The 17944-nt window shown below is 49.1% G+C and overlaps 1 protein-coding gene across 38 annotated transcripts in view; it reads right to left on the bottom strand.

The window, feature by feature from the left end:
* Positions 1 to 17944, bottom strand: part of Camk2g (calcium/calmodulin-dependent protein kinase II gamma) — a 59073-nt gene that overhangs the window by 30834 nt on the left and 10295 nt on the right. For 36 of the 38 annotated variants that reach the window (XR_010057798.1, XR_010057800.1, XR_010057797.1 and 33 more), the window contains 6 exons: positions 13165 to 13224; positions 5373 to 5427; positions 4482 to 4547; positions 1076 to 1148; positions 816 to 918; positions 297 to 380 (listed from right to left, as the gene is read on the bottom strand). Coding sequence is in view for 32 of the 38 variants with exons in the window: in XM_017599577.3 (XP_017455066.1) it covers positions 297 to 380; positions 816 to 918; positions 1076 to 1148; positions 4482 to 4547; positions 5373 to 5427; positions 13165 to 13224 (441 nt within the window). In the remaining 6 variants the exon portion in view is untranslated. Of the gene's footprint in view, positions 1 to 296; positions 381 to 815; positions 919 to 1075; positions 1149 to 4481; positions 4548 to 5372; positions 5428 to 13164; positions 13225 to 17944 lie in introns of those variants that run through there. The other 2 variants (XM_039092971.1, XM_063273943.1) reach the window with 1 other exon arrangement.

Below are 17944 nucleotides of genomic sequence, written 5' to 3'. Positions count from 1 at the left end.
GATAACGCTGTGGCCACTAGTCCCTCCTAATACGCCTCACTGCTTATGTCACCAAGCCACGTCAGAGACTTCTTTAGTCTAGCTCTAAGGTGTGGATGAGTCCTTCACAGTCCAGGAAGTTACTTAGGAAGGAGGGTGTGACAGCATTAGCTCTCCCGAGGGAAGGAGAGCAAGCACCATGATTTCACAGACAGCAGGCACTTGTGGAACCACAAGGAATGAATGGCAATGCCTCTTGCATCACCGGAAGCCGGGGCCCTTAACACCAAAGAGCTGAGGGTGTGGAATGGGCTTACCGCAGGCCCAGATATCCACAGGTTTTCCATAGGGATCTTTCCTCAAGACCTCAGGGGACAAGTAACCTGGGGTGCCAGCAAAACCTGTAGCAGAAGAGAGGGCAGAGCCAAACTGAACCCACTTTCTCTCCCAGTAAGTCCACATCTGTAATTTCCTCCAAAGTCCTTCTGATGCTGGCTGCTTTTACTATATAAGCTCTCAGCACCCAGGCTGCAAAAGATGACAGGCTGGGTTGCGTGCAGTGCCTGGAATCTAAATCAGAGGGCAAGTACTTGTGCCTACCAGGAACTCAAACACCTCCCCAGAGGAAACAAGAATGCAGTGCTGACAGCAGCCAGACCCACTGTACTGAGTCATGAGGGCCAGGAGGGGCCTCGGCGCCCCACCCCCACCCTCCTCCACTTTCTGTAAAGGCCAGGACCATTAAAGGCCTGACTTCTAGTTCTGAACGAGGAAGGCAGACCAGGAAAAGGAGGAAGGGCGGAGGCTGCATTCTCGGAAGACAGGGTCACCCTTACCAAACCAAGCCTGCTGCTCTCCCTGCACTTCGATGGCCAGGCCAAAATCAGCTAGCTTGACCGCAGCACCCTTGCATTTACTCGCCAGCAGCAAGTTCTCGGGCTGCAGAAGGAACAAGGAGAACCTTATGATGCATCCATCCTGGAACCCAAAGGGAGCCTACTCTGGGCTCACAGTGCCACTACCCAGCACCAGCACCAGGTGGCGCCAACGAGTCACAAGTAGGAGGCAAAGGCGGCCAGCCCTGGTGAGTGAGTACCTTCAGGTCCCGGTGGACGATGTCATGCTGGTGGATGTGGTTGACGCTCTCCAGGATCTGATGTATACAGTGGCTGAAAGAACGGCACAAGCAATATCAGTAAGGGCTAAACCGCCTCACCAAGACTGCCCGTGCAGACTACACTCGCCAAAAAGGCAGCCAGAGCCCTGGGCTTTGAATGCTATCTAGCTCAATCTGTTTTGTTTTTATTTTTTAATTGAAAAGCTACCATCGCCTTCTGATGGACAAGGATATTCTGCTACAAGCACAGCATCATATACATCACCCCAAATGCTTATTCTTTTTAGCGAGAACATTTAAAATCGTGTTTTCTAAGTTTTAAAACACTGTCAGGTATAGTTGGCACACGCCTTTAGTCCCAGCACTCAGGAGACAAAGGCATGTGGACCTGAGTGTGAGGCCAGTCTAATCTACAGAGTGAATTCCAGAACAGCCAGGGCTACATAAAGAAACCCCAGTCTTGAAAAAGCCAAACCAAACCAAACCAACCAAACAAACAAAACCTTACTAATCATAATCACCTGCTGTGCTTAAATAAAATGTGGGAATCATTCCTCCTATCTGAGCACCAACTCTCCTTTCTTCACCCGCACCCACCCATCCTGGCTTCTGCTAACCACCATTCCTCTTCACCCCTATGAGATCATCCTTTTCAGATCCTGTATAAGTAAGATCACGTGGTGTTTGTCTTCCTTTGCCTGGCTTGTCTCACTGAACACGACGGCATCCAGACTCACCTATCCTGTCATAAATGACAGAATTTCCCGGCCTTTTTGAGGCTCAGTAGTATACACCAGTCCTTTTTTAATCCATTCATCTGCTAATGGACACTCAGGTTGTCCCATATCCTGGTTATTGTGACTAATGCTGCGATGGACGTGGGTGTACAGACATCGCTTTAACATCCTGATTTTAATTCCACTGGGTATTTACCCAGCAGTGGGATTGCTGGATCATATGGTACTTCTATTTTTAGGTTTTCTGAGAAACATCCATACTGTTTTCCAAAAATGGCTACACTAATTTACAATACCAACAGCGTATAAAGGCCCCTTCTCTTCCTTCCTTCCTTCCCCTTTCCTGTTCTGAAGGACAGTCTTCCTGCTATGTAGCATAAGCTGACCTGCAACCTGCCATGTGACCCAGGCTGGCCTTGAACTCATGATCCTTCAACCTCAGCCTCAGGACTGCTAGGATCATGGATGTGTGCCACGGCACTGAGCTAAGAGCTCTCCTCCCTCCTCACCAACTCTCTCCACAGGGAGGGAAAGTGAAGCCCAGGTAAAGTTATGTGGGTTTTCCAAAGTAAGCCTTGAGGCAAAGCCTAGAATTTGTTTTCTAGGGATTAAAAGAAGATACTATTTCTAAGGAAGGTGAGAACCTCTAACCCCTTCCTTCTTTCTTCATACGCAAACTGTTTCTTAGAGGAGGAGCTTATGCTAACTTGGCAAGACAGCACCGGTGAGCACAAGCCTTCACCTGTTCAAACATTTACTGAGTGATTCTGAGGGCGCTTTCTTGTCCTAAGATATTAACTGCTTTAAAGTTTTGCATCTAGTAGGGATACAAGACAAGCACATAGATTCCTTCCAGAAGTAATATATTTAAGAGGGCTCTAAACAGGATGTCTACATAGCATCTCTGATGATCTTGCTCCAAACTACATTCCTGTTTATTAAAGCAGACTGTCCACCTCGCATACTCCCTTGCTAGTCCCACAGTCAAATTCCTGGCAGCAGGTGTGAGCACTCCAGAGCAATGGTTTCCACTCACTTGGAGGGTGGGTGTGCCCTCTAGGAGACATCTGACAATAAATTCTGGTCGGCACAGCTTGGAAAGGGGGCTCTGCCAGAGCTCTGCCAAGTGGCATGCTTCTTAGTTCTCTGTGTGCATAGGAGAGACCTTCATAACAAAACAACTATCTGTGCTCAAGGTCGGTACCGTTGAGGCAGAAGAACGCTGGTTCATGCCCAGTCAGCAGCCTCCACAAGGTGTACGGTGCAGACCTGCAGAAGATCCAGGTGTGCCAGCCTACACAGCCTGCACCACTTACAGCTTGTTTCTATGAAATCTGGTACTGAGGCCCCTACGAGAGTTAAAGGGTCAATGGATGTGCGTCAGTCATCAGACCTGAAGACTGAGGTTCAGGGTCTCCTACACCACAGAGCCCAGCAGTTTGCCAGAGGAACTTTTAAGACTGAGCTTTGGGGGCTGGAGAGATGGCTCAGTGGTTAAGAGCACTGGCTGCTCTTCCAGAGGTCTTGAGTTCAATTCCCAGCAACCACATGGTGGCTCACAACCATCTGTAATGGGATCCGATGCCCTCTTCTGGTGTGTCTGAAGACAGCTATAGTACACTCATATAAATAAAATAAATTTAAAAACAACAAAAAAAAAAAAACAAAAAAAAAAAAAAACAAAAAGAAAAAAAAAAACAAAAAAACGATGGAGCTTGGGAGGCGAGTCTCCACAGAAATGTATAATTAGAACAGAGCCCAGCTAGCAGGGAGAGCCTTCTGGCCAAAAATGGCAAAAGTGCGAAGTGTCCCAGCAGAGCCAGGCCAAGCCCACTGGTACAGTCCTCCCCCCACCAAGCTCCGGGAGCTATCGCTACCTCCTCCCACCCACAGCCTGGTCCTCCCCTGCTGGCACTGGAAGGCATCTCTGCACTTGAGAAGTTTTCCCCAGGCTGAGGCATCTGAAGTTGATCAGCAAACAGAGGTTGTTCAGGGCTGAGAAGTTTGTGAGGAAGCCGCACTCCCCTCCCTCTAGAGGCAGCCTGAGCCAGAGAAGCCTTAGGCAGGACGGCAACAACCAGGCTGAGAAGGGGAAGGGAGAAGGTGGGCAAAGCAGGCCATGCTGGCATCTGAGGACCCCAGCGATGCAGGTGGACTGTGCTGTCCCACGGAAGCCACGTCCTCATGCTGAGCTGGTCATGGTGGTGAGGTGACAAAGGGACAAAGTGACAAAGGTGGACAAAAACGACGCCGCTCTGTCTCTGATCTCTAGGCCCTAAGTGAAGACCTTGTACACACTAGAATGTGTCAAGAGAAGGGAGAGGCACAGAGAGGGCCACTGGGCATGCTTGTGAGTACATAACAGGGGGGTGTTGGGGTAACAGGATAAAGTCGACCTAAAAGAGGCTTTGAAAGAAATAAATCTAGGCGTGTTGAATATTTAACCTTTGATACTATGAACAGAATGCAGCCCTACCACATCTTTACAGGCTCTTGTTCAGACAAGAGTCCAAAGACTATCCAAATCTCACTCACACACACACACACACACACACACACACACACACACACACACAAAAATTGATTGCCAGGACTTATTTCAATCCTAACTCAAAGGGCTTCATTCAAACAACCAAGATTCCTCTCACCTGGCATCAGCTTCGCTGTAGTATTCTCTGGCCACGATGTCTTCAAACAACTCCCCTCCCGTAACACTGTAACCAACAGAAGACACGGTCAGAGGAGGCAGGGCTTATTGGCCAACCGCAGCATCTAGCAGGTAGCAGTCATCCCAACTCCCCACGTACATGTTCACCCTTCAATGGCACAGGGTTTCTCCATGGGCTAACATGGGCTTTCCCCTCCTTCCTGACAGTTCTGGTTCCATAACCTAATAGAATCACTAGCACTCAGAGAATGAGGAAGATGTGGGGATCCAAGAAAAATATTCTAACTACCAAGGTCAGAGCTTTCCTTCCGTAAGACCACTGTGGACACTGTCTATGGCAGTGCAAAGGCAGACCCTACTGCAAGAGCTGAAGGATACGAGACCACAGATATAGAAGTTCAACTGTGACGATACTGAACGGGGCTTTCTAGGAGGTAAAGAGCCACTCTTAAGACATTACAGAACAGCCAAAGTGGAAGAGACAAACAGAACACGGTTCGTGACTCCTAAAAGCTATTTCCAACTTCCCAGAATTTTTAAGGACACACAGAGAGTCATTATTTTATTTCTCCAATAAGGGAAACACACCAAGAAACAAACATCTGCACAAGTTATGCACAGAACAGAAGAGAGAAGCAAGGCCACCCTGGGGCTCAGGCTCTAGGAGACAGTGAGTGACAGTGAGATGGCGAGGGGAGTGGCTTTGGCCAGGCACACCCATCCCCACAGAAACTTCACCAGTCCTTTCCTCAAGCAATGGAAAGGAGCCCTCAGCAGAGGCTGAAGGCCCTGTTCAGCCTTTCCCAAGCTTTCATTCATCCTCAGCCAGCTGGAGAGAAAGGTCCCCATACCCTCAGAAAGTGGCACTTACAGGTCAAACACGAGGTAGTGAAACCCTTCTTCAGAAATACTGTCATGGAGACGCACTGTAAGAGAGGAGATGGGAACAGAGATTAGCAGAAAAGAACTCAGAACTCCTCTTCTCTGTAGCAACCCCACCTGGCCCCATCTTGTCAGCTTCCTAGGGCTTTTGAAGATGCAGCGGAGAAAAGTGCCAATGTGCCTAGTACCCCGTGGGCCACAGGTACACAGCCACGGCCCTGCAGACCGAGGCCGGGAGATAGAAGCTTCGTGCTCAGAAAATCAGATGGAGAAAAGCAAGAGCCTCTTGAGGAGCTAGTCCCATAGAAGGTGCACCTAAGACACGATGTGTGGCACAGGAATAGACACAGACGAGATGGGAGAGCCCAGGAGCTCTTTCAGAGGAGCAAGTGGGAGTAGGATGATGAAGGGATTTGGGAAAAGGTAGAACCCATCAGAAAGGCATGTGGAGCAGGCCACACACATCCTCAGGCAACCAGTACAGCAACTGCTTTGAGACAGGGTTGGTTTATACAACCTCACACTCAATATGCAGTTGAGGACAACTTTGAAATTGTGATGCTCCAGCCTCTATCTCTCAAATGCTAGAATTACATAGATTTGTCACCACACCTAGTTAATGTAGTGCTGGGTGATCCAGGACTTCATGTATATAGGCGAACACTACCCACTGGGCCACACTACCCACTGGGCCACACTACCCACTGAGCCACACTACCCACTGAGCCACATTTTGTTCTTCCATATACACTCTCCCTTGCTTCATTTTTGAGACAGAATCGCACTATATAGCCCTGGCTGGCCTGGAACTTGTGATGAAGACTGGCCGCAAACTGAGATCTGCCTGCCTCTGCCTTTTACAGCTTGGGGATTAAAGGGGCAGTAGCCCTTATTTATTTTTAAGATAGAATATGGCTATGCAGCCTAGTTGGCCTAGAGCTCATGTCAATCCTTCTATCTTATTGTCTGGAACACCAGGACTACAGGCATGTATCAACATGCCCAGTCATAATACCGTCTATTCAATGTATACTGTGTGCCAGCCTTGGGGTAGATTTATGTCATACGCTAACGATTCTATACGCATATCTTGAGCAATACAGTGCGCCAGATCCTAGGCCAGGTGATGGCACTTGGGAAGGACAGAGCGTGGAAGGAGTTTATTACGCAGCCATGAGACGACTGCTACTTCTACCTTACAGTACAGAACCAGAGCGGCTTGGGCTTCAGGGTTCTCGGCAAAGGTTTAACAGTTACTAACTGGTGGGCCCCAGACTCCAAAAGCTCGTCCACTCAACTTCACCTGTAAGATATGTGGCCAGCCCACACAGGCAGCAAAGCAGCAGGGCCAAGAAGAGAGTACTCCCAGATGTGCCCACCACAGTGCTACAGATGTGTCTGTCCAAGAGGGCAGCAGGCAGAGGGCGGCTCAGTTCACCAAGGGCAAGGAGTGGCTGGCAAACGCCTGCCTCTATGGCTCTTGGGCAGAAGGCCAACCTGATGTCTTCTGAGGTCTTCTCTCCAGCTCTGACTACAAAGCTACCCCTGGGTTAGATGACAACCCTGAGATCACTCTAACACAATCAGGATCTGTGTTGGCTACCTATGTGGGAGTTCTCATCTCTCCCCTCAGCCAATCTCTTCCTATAGGGAAAGTCTGGTTTCGAAGGACTCCCTTCGAGTCTTTGACCTCCGCTCCTGTCCTCAGCAGTAGGAGCACCTTCCAGAGCATTTCAGGAACTGCCTGACACCAAAGCAACTGGTGAGGTGCCTGGGCAGGAAAAATCATGGTGCCACTTCCCTGGCAGGCCCACACTGCTGCCCTTCCCAGTGCCAAAGCACCCCTAAGGGCTGGGGCACTTCCTGTGTCCCCTTCAACCGAGGAAGCAAGAGCAGCCAGAAAGCAAAATACCAACTCAGCTGCCACCAGGTACTGAACACAGTCCTTTCTCACACGAGGAATGAGGGCTCAGTGGCCTGCCAGGCCGGGATCCAGGGCTAACAGCCGCACTGCCCATCCTGTCGATCTTATCTGGTTCTGCAAACCTCCTCACTTCTCTAGCGTGCAGAGGACAGGGGAGGGCTTTTAGGATGAGGGCACCACAGTTAGATCACCTGCTGCCTTCCCACCCACTGAACCCAGGCTGGGTCAAGCTCCCCAAAGCCTTCCTCCTTCCCCCTCATTTCACTTCTCTGGTCTCAGTCAGTGCCTCATCCTCAGTCCTGCTGCGGCTGCTCCCTTGCTACCAAAAGGACTTTCCATTTAATTAAAAAAAATTGTTATTAAAAAGCATTAAAGTGTGTAACACAAATAATCCCCCGCAAATCAGCTGTCCCAGAAGCAAGACCGGCTTCATTAGGGAGCTGACGAACAGTGGCAAGGAGCTGAGCTGACAGGACAGCAGGTAGGATGCTAACAGCCACTCCCTAGGGAGCAGGTGCCCTGCCCTGCTGGGCTTGGCCTTGAGCCTTGGGGTTGGCCTCACCTGGACAATCTCCTCCCAATACTCCATCCCCACCCCTCCCAGCACTGCAGGTCTAGGAGCAGGGCATACAGACCCAGGCCGTTGCCCTTCGGGAGGAAGGCCACACACAGTGCAGGTGGGCGGGGATTAGCAGAGGAGCAGGAAGCTAATCCCTCCAGGCCACCCTGCCCCAGAGGTTCCGCCATAAGCCCTGGGCACAACAGCCGCCAAGCCAAGACAAGGGGGCTCTGAAGGACGCTGCTACCTTTCTTCTTTTTTAATTTGTAAAGAAAATTAATAGGAACTAAGGATGAGGAAGAGAAAATTAGCTGTGCCATGTTAAATTAAAATTAAAACGGCTATGATTTAATTAAGCTATGTGCCAACCACTGTGTTACTTTTTTTTTCTTTTTTTTCCGGAGCTGGGGACTGAACCCAGGGCCTTGCACTTGCTAGGCAAGCGCTCTACCACTGAGCTAAATCCCCAAACCCCACTGTGTTACTTTTAAGACAGCATCTCGTGTAACCAAGGCAGGCCTTGGTAGCTGAGGGTAACCTTGAACTTCTGACCCTTCTGCCTTCACTTCCTCCTGAGCACTGGGATCACGGCATGCACAGCTACACCTTACCTTGTTTATGCAGTGCTAAGGATTGAACCCAGGGTCCTGTTTATGCAGTGCTAAGGATTGAACCCAGGGTCCTGTTCATAACTGGCAAGAGCTGTGCCAACAGAGCTACATTCTCAACCCATGTGAAGTACTTTATGGGAGGACTTTACTGAACCCCCACTTTAACTCCACCACGATTTAACTGTCATGACATCCCCACCAAAGGGAGAGGAAAGAGGCAAAAAACAGTTCAAAGTCACACTACCTAGCAGAACTCGAAGCCACAAACTTGGCAAACTAATATCAAGGTCCTTTCTATCACAGAACAGCATTTTGTCCATCCTCTAGGGTAAAGCAGTCACATTCTGTCCCTGCCAGCTCTACAGGCTGGGACAGCTCTAATTGACCCCGCATATTCATTAGTTGGCTACCCTGACGCAGACAGACACTGCTGTGAAGAGAAGCCAGGCCCCACCACTAGGGAGCTCACCCCACAAAGACGACGGTCTAACTGACAAGTACACAAATATGTAACTAACTACATAAATGACACTTTGGACACATGGAATAGTGTCATCAGACACCCAGCCCATTTCATAGTAATTACAATACACAAAGACCAAGATGGCCAAACCAAGTCTACAGACAGGAAGGTATGGGAGAAGAAATCACAACTCAGTTCAGCAATAAACCTAACCACTATACTCTAAAATCACTGGGGAAAAGGACAGACTTACAGAAGGTTTACTTAACGTTTTACATTCTCCTGGACCAAGAAATCCACATCCCAAATTCTGTGAGTGGCCATTTCCAATTCCTCAAAAACCACCAACAACCTGCCATATTTACTTTGAAAGTCTTTTTCAAAACAATAACAAAAACAATACTGAAAAAGCATCTGTTGAAAATGTCTATAACTGGGGCTAGAAAGATGGCTCGGCAGTTAAGAGTGCTACAGCTCTTACAGAGGACCCGGGTTTGGTTCTCACACCCACCCTGGGCAGCTCACGACTGCCTGTAACTCTGCCTCCAGGGGTATGCAATACCTCATTCACCTGCATTCACACCACCCATGCATGCACGCACACACATACAAATTTAAAATGAAAATAAGGCATGCTTGTCAAATGTTCTCAATAATAACACAGCAGGAATTAGCTGCTACTACACGGATCTCAGACAGAACTAAGTCTGTCCCTCAAAGGTTAGCCTTCCCAACAAGAGGAAAGATTAAGCAAAGAGCTCAGTCACAATGTTTCTTTTTTCTTTGTAATTGCTTTTGCTACATTTACTACGGGTGGAAAGGGTCCTGCGCCCAAGGTTTACTGCAGCCAGGCTTGAATAATTTAACAGCTGAGCTGGGGCAAGGGGGGTGGGGGTGGGGGGCTGGGATTCAGAATCTCTGCCTGCGTGTTTATGCATCCATGTCCCAGTATCTCCCTTTCAGAATCCTCTGCTGACTCCATGAAGGGACACAAGCACAAAGCAGGCAGGCACCTAGGGGTTAAATAATTTGCTAGTGACAGCTTCTAAATAGGAAGTCAGAATCCAAATCCAGTGAACCTGACTGCGGAAGTCACAAACTGATGGACCACAGACCAAAGCATGAGCATCACCTGGAGACCTTGAAGCTGGAAGAAATCTCAGCCTCCCCTCCCCCGCCCCCACCCGCCAAGACCTAATGAATCAGGATCTGAATTTTGACATGATCCCTGGCTGATTCATAAGCACATAAAAGTTTGAGAAGTGCTGCTTTAAACCACAAACGCTGTGATCGAAACTGCTGGAGCAGCTCAGCACGAAAGAAGACAGAGTCTATTCATTAGAGGAATTTAGAACAGAGAGCAAGCAGATCACAGGTAGCACGCACTCCACTCAGACTTCAGACTCTCAGCACTAGCCAGCTCCTGGGCCTAACTCATAACTGGCCACTCTCCCAGCACTCTCAGAGTTCAACAGTGTACCCCACACCCAAACAGCTACTGTTGGCTTGTTTTTAATGAATTCTACTTTTTAATAACAGTGTGGGTTCATATACCCCTGACTCCCATGCACAGAGTTTCCTTGTGAACATCCCACACCAGAATGTGTTACCGCCGATGGACCTACCATGACGCATCGTTACCCAGAACCCACAGTTTACATCAGGGTTCACTCTCCCGACAAGTTCTAACTCAGCACAGAATATGAACGAGGGGGAAAACTGGGGCTGCCTGGCTCCTCCACCGAATGCTCACGAATCTCAATGTTACCAAGTCTGACAAGAGCCAGAGGCAGATCGGATCTCCGCTCTGGACCTTTTTAACTGTGCGACTACTGGGTAGGATTGCATGTCTGTCTCCCTCTGCATGGAGCTTAAAAGGCCAGAGCTAAAAGGCCTGACATAGCAGTGGAGAGAGGAACAGTGAATTAAGGTCACAATTAGTCTCCTCTCAGCCACAAGCCAGGTTTGGATCCGTGGCAACCCATGACTCCTGGACCCAGAGTCCAGCCGCACCTCCAGGAGTCCTGGTTCCCACCAGAAACCAGCGAGTTCAGCCAGACAATGTTCTCAGAGTACAGTCCTGGCTTGCCCTTCTTTCTGCCCACTCTTAACCCTGGAATTGGTCTTCAGACCAAAAATGGAGGAACACTTTTTGGCAATCTGAAAAGTCGCCAAGTGACTCTACCATGCCTGCTTTTCCTGGGTGTTACAGCTTGACAATAGTTTAGACACAAGGAATGTATGGCCCCTCCCTCTACCTCTACTCTGAGGTAAGTGCAGGGGGAAAAGGTGTTACACCACGCAAAGTGAGAGGCCACAGACTACAGAAACGTACTTCTATAAATAATAAAGGGAAGGCTAGAAACTTTTTAGGCTAGGCCTCTTGTCACCCTTGTTGACCTCTCAGTTGTCCCTTTTAAATTCTCACTTTCTCATGGTCAACCCAACGTGTTCTGGATGAAGCACAGGTAAGTCAGCCTCCTCTCTCTCTGACCCCAGTCCCTCTGTTCTCCTCCACACAATTCATCATTGTTACCCTACTGATCACAAAAAACACAAAGGGAAGTTACGACCTGAGTAGTAGTAGCTTTACTTGGTTTTGGTTCTGTTCTGTCTGACGAGGTCTCGTTCTACGGCTCAGTGGGTCTGGAGCTCATTATCCTTTTGTTGTTTTGTTTGTTTGTTTTAATTATTATATTAAGAATAATGGATCTATGACACCCTGGCCTCAAATTCATAGAGATCTGCTTGCCTCTGCCCCCTAAGTACTGGAATTAAAGGTGCATGCTACCTCTCCCAATGGTGAGCAGTGGGTAGCTTTAGAGCTAAGCCTTTGGGTTCAACGTGTGAAATCTCATTTGTAAATATTTGCAAGTAATAAAAATACCATTTACACCACCAATCTAGCCAAGTTTTGTGATGAACACGCCTCATTTCGTGACCGTTTTTTTTTTTTTCCTAGTGTTTCTCTCTGTTGCCCTCTATCCAAGGCAGCATACTGGTGCCTCCTGCATTTTTTCAAGTGAAAGTCTCCCTCAAAGGCTGTCCAGCAGCTCAGGCAGCTCTCGGGTCATGGCTAAGGACACTGGTGCTGTGAGACACGCGGCGGCAGGTGAAGCAGCACACCGGCCATGCCAATCAGCTTCAGGTGCAATCTGAGTGCTGACTGTGATCTATAAAGCCTGGAATGGCTGGAGTTCTGGTTACCTGAGGGCTGCTCTTCTCTCAGTGGGCTGGAGCTCCACCTCAGCTCTTCCACATAAAGGCTCACACTAAGCCCTGGGATCTGGGAATCGAGGGGCTGGGTAGCTCTAGAGGCAGCATCAAGCTTCTTCAGCATTTAGCCTCTCAGCCCTAGCCACCAAGAGCTAAGCAGGCAGCCTCCGGGGCACTGTGGGAGCCTTGATATTGAGGCCAAGCCTGAGGAGAACACGTGTTGTCTTTTGTGATGATTCAGGGGTTTTAGGAAAACCTAGGAGATGCTCCCTGCCTCAAGTCAACACTGGGGTTTCTACTCAAACACTGCAGTCAGCCCAGATTCTGCCCCTTCTCTAAGGAGCAACAGATCAGGGCCAACACTTTTGGCAAAGACTGTTTCAGCTGATCAATGTAAAACCCAGCCAGAGTGGGCAATGGTAGGCGATGTCTCTTCAGGCTTTAGAACAACCAACAATGTGCTCTTGTACCCCAGCCAGGGTGGGAGCGGGGAGAGACCCTCTCAAGTTTTTCTCCTTCCTCATCTGAGCAGCCCTTGGCACTCCTTCTCCAGAGGAGCCAAGCAGGCAGGCAATGTGCTACCCTGGCCCTACGGAACACAAACAGGAGTGCCATGGAAACCCCCAGAGTGCGCAGGACACTTCCAGAGGACAAAACTCTTTTAGGTTCAGGAACAAAATCCTGAGCCTTTCACGAAGGCTACGGATGACCTCTGGTGAGGGACACTGGCAGACTGGTAGCCCGGAACCTCACACACTGTGAGGACTTTGAATTTCTGCCCAAGGACGGAAGGAGAAAAGAGTCTGAAACATTTAAAGACCTCACCCCCCATCCCTGAGACAGCACCATAGCCAAGGAAGCACCCAGGTCTCAGGACAGACCCCTGTAATTCTGAGACATGGCACCATCCTACTCAGACACCAGGAGAAGCTCCAGAGGCAATTCCACAAGCACAAAGCCAGCCTCTGCCCTCCCTGCCTTCTACGGAATGCTCTGCCGGACACTCACCGATGTTTGGATGTTTCAGAAGTCGGCATATCCGGGCCTCTCGTTCTAGTTTCTGATGATCTAAAGGAGACAAAAGCAAACAAAAGTCATTAGCCATCTGTTCTAGCTCTGATTACCTAGCTATTCATATTCCTGTCTTAGGCACCATCTAGGTGTTTCTGACCATTTGTTAAATTAACAGAGCAAGTCATCGGAAATCTGGACACAGTTGTTGTGATTGCCCATTCCTGGTGAAGAAATGAGACTAGGGGTGGGAGTTAAGCACCTTAAACCAGTGAGTGGCACATTAGAATTTAAACCTAGGTCTTAGGGGTTGGGGATTTAGCTCAAGGGTAGAGCACTTGCCTAGCAAGTGCAAGCCCTGGGTTTGGTCTTCAGCTCAAAAAAAAAAAAAAAAAAAAAAAAAGTTAAATCTCGATCTTTCGCTAAACCTTGGTCTCCTTCCTCTACAACAGACATTTCACTGCGTTAGGGTAATAAGAATTTAGGTGGAGGGTGTAGCACATGCCTTTAACCTCAGCCTTTAGGAGGCAGAGGCAGGGAGATGTCTGAGTAAACTGGTCTGGTCTACAGAGTTGTTCTGAGTACCAACAGACCCCCCTCATCCCAGGGGGAAATTTGAACTCAATTTAAGTACATAAAACTCCAGACAGTACCAAACACTTCACAAAAGCACTGCCAAGGTGGGTATGGTAACCATGTCTGTAGCTCCTGGGATCAGGAAGTAGAGACAGGAGGAGTGCCAGTTCACGGCTAGGCAAGGCTACATACTCAGACGGTAGACTGGGGGATAGAGTTTACTGTTACAGAATTTGTCCAAGCATGGACAAGGGCCTGGGCTCAGTCCTTAGCGTTATAAAAATAAACAGAGCCCACAGCTGGAGCAGGTGTTTGTGCACACCTGTAATCCCAGTCCTTCAGAGGTGGAGGCAGAAGACGAAGTCCAAGGAACAAACAGAGGCGGGGAAAGCACTGAGGCACCATAACGGCTGATCAATCTGATAACCAAGCAGGCCACTAAGTGACTAACGGGCAAGTAGCGTATGCTGTGTGGATATGCGGATGAGTCATGTCCTGAGTGGGATGGAGAAGGATGGCAAGAAATTTGATCGTGTTACTCAGACAACACGCAATTTAAAATTTATTAGCTGCTTATTTCTGGAATCTTCCAGAAATTTGGATCATAGTTGATCATAGGTAACTGCAACTAGAAAGGCAAACCAAGGACACAGGAAGGCCACGCCGAGGTGTGCTGGGCCTGATGTGTAGCAGTCACCGTGCAAGCTCCACATGGATTCTCTCATGTGGCCCTGATAACAACCCTAAACACGGTGATGCTGACGGTGACCGTGTGGGTGACCAAGGCACCGATGAATTAAAGTAACAGCAAAGACAGGGTCAGCAACTGGTTCTAAAGCTCTTGCCACCAAGCCTGACCACCCGAGGGATCCCTGGAGCCCACACAGTAGGAGAGAACCAACTCCCACAATTATTCTCTTCTCCACAACCACACACACACTTTGGCATAGGCACTGTGCACATGTGTATGTGCACGCACAAGTAAGTGTAGTAGAAATATTTTAAAATGAAGCAGCAGCAGTGGGAGGGACTGAAGAAAGGCACTCAGGTGTGTCTTCATCCGAGTCAGACAGTGGTAGGAGACTGGCATGACTGGGATGGGATGCCCATTCTACGGGAAGAGAAAGGGACACACATTTCGCTCCTCTTCAGGGTATTCTTAGGTCTAAGTGCAGAGAAGCCAAGTCCCAAAGCAACGTGTAGCCAAGATTACTGTTTCAAGGAAATGACCGGAATCTGTTGAGACCTCAGATCTAAGTGAGCTGATATCTTCCACAGGAAGCCAGAGCTCCAGGAAGCAGTGCTGCCCAGCGAGGAGGCCTAGCAGTCTCCCCACTTGGCCTCCTCTCTCTACCTGCTAGAACTTGACCAAAGTCATGTCTTTCATAAGGCCTTCCCCCTCTCCTGGGCAGGATGCGATTTCTTCTCTCATAACCATCTCCCCCGTTCTTCCACTGCACCTCTCAGGCTTCTCCCATCATACCTCACCACTGCTATCTTCTGGTGGGGTTCGTGGCTCTAAGCTGTCCTTGCCAGAGGTCTTTATGTAAACAGAGGCTCAATAAGAGCAGGACCACAGTGTCAGCAGTAACAACTGTCACTCGATAAACTTTACTGAATGCCAGGCAGAGTCAGGGATGTGGGACAGTTCATCCCAACAGAAACTCTGAGAGGAAGGGATCTGTTTTGCTCCATTACATAAATAAGGAAACGGAGGCATAAAAAGAGAAAGTAACAGAAAGCTGAGGGTGAGGAGGCTTCGACCACTCATTCCCCACTGCTCTGTAGTCTAGGCTGGCCCCAAACTCACTGCACAGCCAAACCCTTTATCTTCGTGCCTCTGCCTCTTGAGTGCTAAGATTATAGTTGTATACTACACACACGGTTTGTGCAGCACTGGGGGTTGAACTCGTGGCTCGAACAAGCTAGAAAACCCCTACCAGCTGAGCTACCCCCATAGCCCTCTCACTTTCTTGATAGGGACTTCTTCCTATGTTACCTCTACTCTCTACAGCAAAGTGTCACTTTAACCTGTAACCCACTCAATGGCCCTACCAGGTAGTGGGTATGATTATTCCTTATTTGTTTTTGCTTTTTTCAAGACAGGGTTTCTCTGTGTAGCCCTGGATGTCCTGGAACTCACTCTATATAGGCCAGGCTGGCCTGGAACTCAGAGATCAGGTAACCTCTGCCTCGGGAGTGCTGGAATCAAAGGTATTCGCCAGATTTTTTAGAAGGTTAAACTAAGGCCCAGAGAGGTTAAGTCACCCGAGGTTCAACAGTCAACAGGAAGAAGGGCATCAAATGCCAGCCTGTCACTGTGAGAGACTGCAAAGGTGGCAGAGTGGAGGGGACTCCCTTACAATCAATGTCTTCCAGTCACCCTCAGCTTCATCCTGAACCTCCCCTCTAGAAACAGCTCTGCTTCGTAAGAGGTAGGGACAGGCAGACATTAGTCCCTGCTTCGCAGCTAATCCATCCCAGCTGCCCAAGATCTGGGTCAGGCCTTTCTTCCCACCTTCAGGTTCAGCATGGCCAAGGACCAGGATTTAGCCAGGAGAACCCTGGATAATTCTCAATGTCCAACACTTCTTGGTATCCCTTGGTGCCAGGGAGAAAGACATTCCTTGGTCCCTGGTAGAACAGCACAGCTGCAGACTTCCACCAACTCCAACACTCAAGGAAGCAGCAATAGACCTGCTTGGTGGGGGTGTATCTGCTCCTCCCATATCTGGACATATGACAGGGCAAACCACATTTTCTCCCAGCCCCAGTCTTGAGACCAAGTCATCAAGAAAGCCAACTGCACCAGGTGCAGACCCACCCACCCACCCAATCTCTGACCACTCAGATCACCACCCTTGACCCACAGCTCTTGGGCAGGTGTGGGAGAACAGCATCTTGTAAGGCGGAGGTGGCAGCTGAGGGAAGGCCCAGAAGATTAATGTTTATCTCTTCTCTTAAGTCTCTTACTGTTTTAATGGTTACAGCCCCACAACAGCGGCAGCACTAAAAATAAGGTCGGATGCTATGGCTTTACCAGTGACTCAGAGCAGGGCGAAGACAAGAGGTTCTTGGCTCCTTAAGGGGGCTTGCCCAGGGTCCAGAGAACACATCTTCCCACTTAGTTCAAGCCTACTTCCCAAGGAGCCAAGCCTCACGCTCTTGGCAAGACTCATGGCTTCTTGGAACCCCAGAGCTGTGCTCGGTCTTTGCTTTGGGTCTAAGCCACAAGGTAGAGCAATTAACACATTGGGTTTGGAAGGCTACCACTCCACTAACTTATTAAACGGCCTGAGTCTCATTCATGCCTTCGAAAAGTATTTACTGAGTCCTTCAGTAAATACTTGACAGGTAGTGTTCTAAAGGCCAGGAGAAATGGTGGGGACACAGACTCAAGAAACTCACTAGACATGAAGTTAGCGCTAGGCAGACATGCTGGGGCGGGGTGGGGGGAGGGCACAGAGAAGAAAGGCCTAAATTTAAGTAAGGTGCAGGGGAAACCTCAGCAAGATGACTAAAACCCAAAGGAGGCAAATGAGCCAATCACCTTTCGGACAGGATTCAACCCTTCCATCCATCCATCCATCCATCCATCCATCCATCCATCCATCCATCCATCCATCCACCTACCCATCCATCCATCCATCCATCCACCCACCCACCCACCTATCCATCCATCCATCCATCCACCCACCCACCCATCCATCCATCCACCCACCCACCTATTCATCCATCCATCCATCCATCCATCCATCCATCCATCCATCCATCCATCCATCCATCTATCCAATCATCCATCCATCCATCCATCCATCCACCTACCCACCCATCCATCCACCTACCCACCTACCTACCCACCCATCCATCCACCTACCCACCCACCTACCCATCCATCCATCCATCCATCCATCCATCCACCTATCCATCCATCCATCCATCCACCCACCCACCTACCTATCCACCCACCCACCTATCCACACACCCACTCACCCATCCACCCACCCACCCATTCATCCAATCATTTTTTTTTAATTAAAGGGTATTTTTTGCTTTTATTTTTAAGATACATTTATTTATTTTATGTATGGGAATTACTCTCTTCAGACACACCAGAAGAGAGCATCAGATCCCATTACAGATGGTTTTGAGCCACCATGTGGTTGCTGGGAATTGAACTCAGGACCTCTGGAAGAGCAGC

Source organism: Rattus norvegicus, chromosome 15, assembly GCF_036323735.1.
Source record: "Rattus norvegicus strain BN/NHsdMcwi chromosome 15, GRCr8, whole genome shotgun sequence".
Taxonomy (NCBI): Eukaryota; Metazoa; Chordata; class Mammalia; order Rodentia; family Muridae; genus Rattus; species Rattus norvegicus.
The sequence above is the reverse complement of the archived record's forward strand: the minus strand, read 5'-3'. Positions and strand labels throughout refer to the sequence as shown.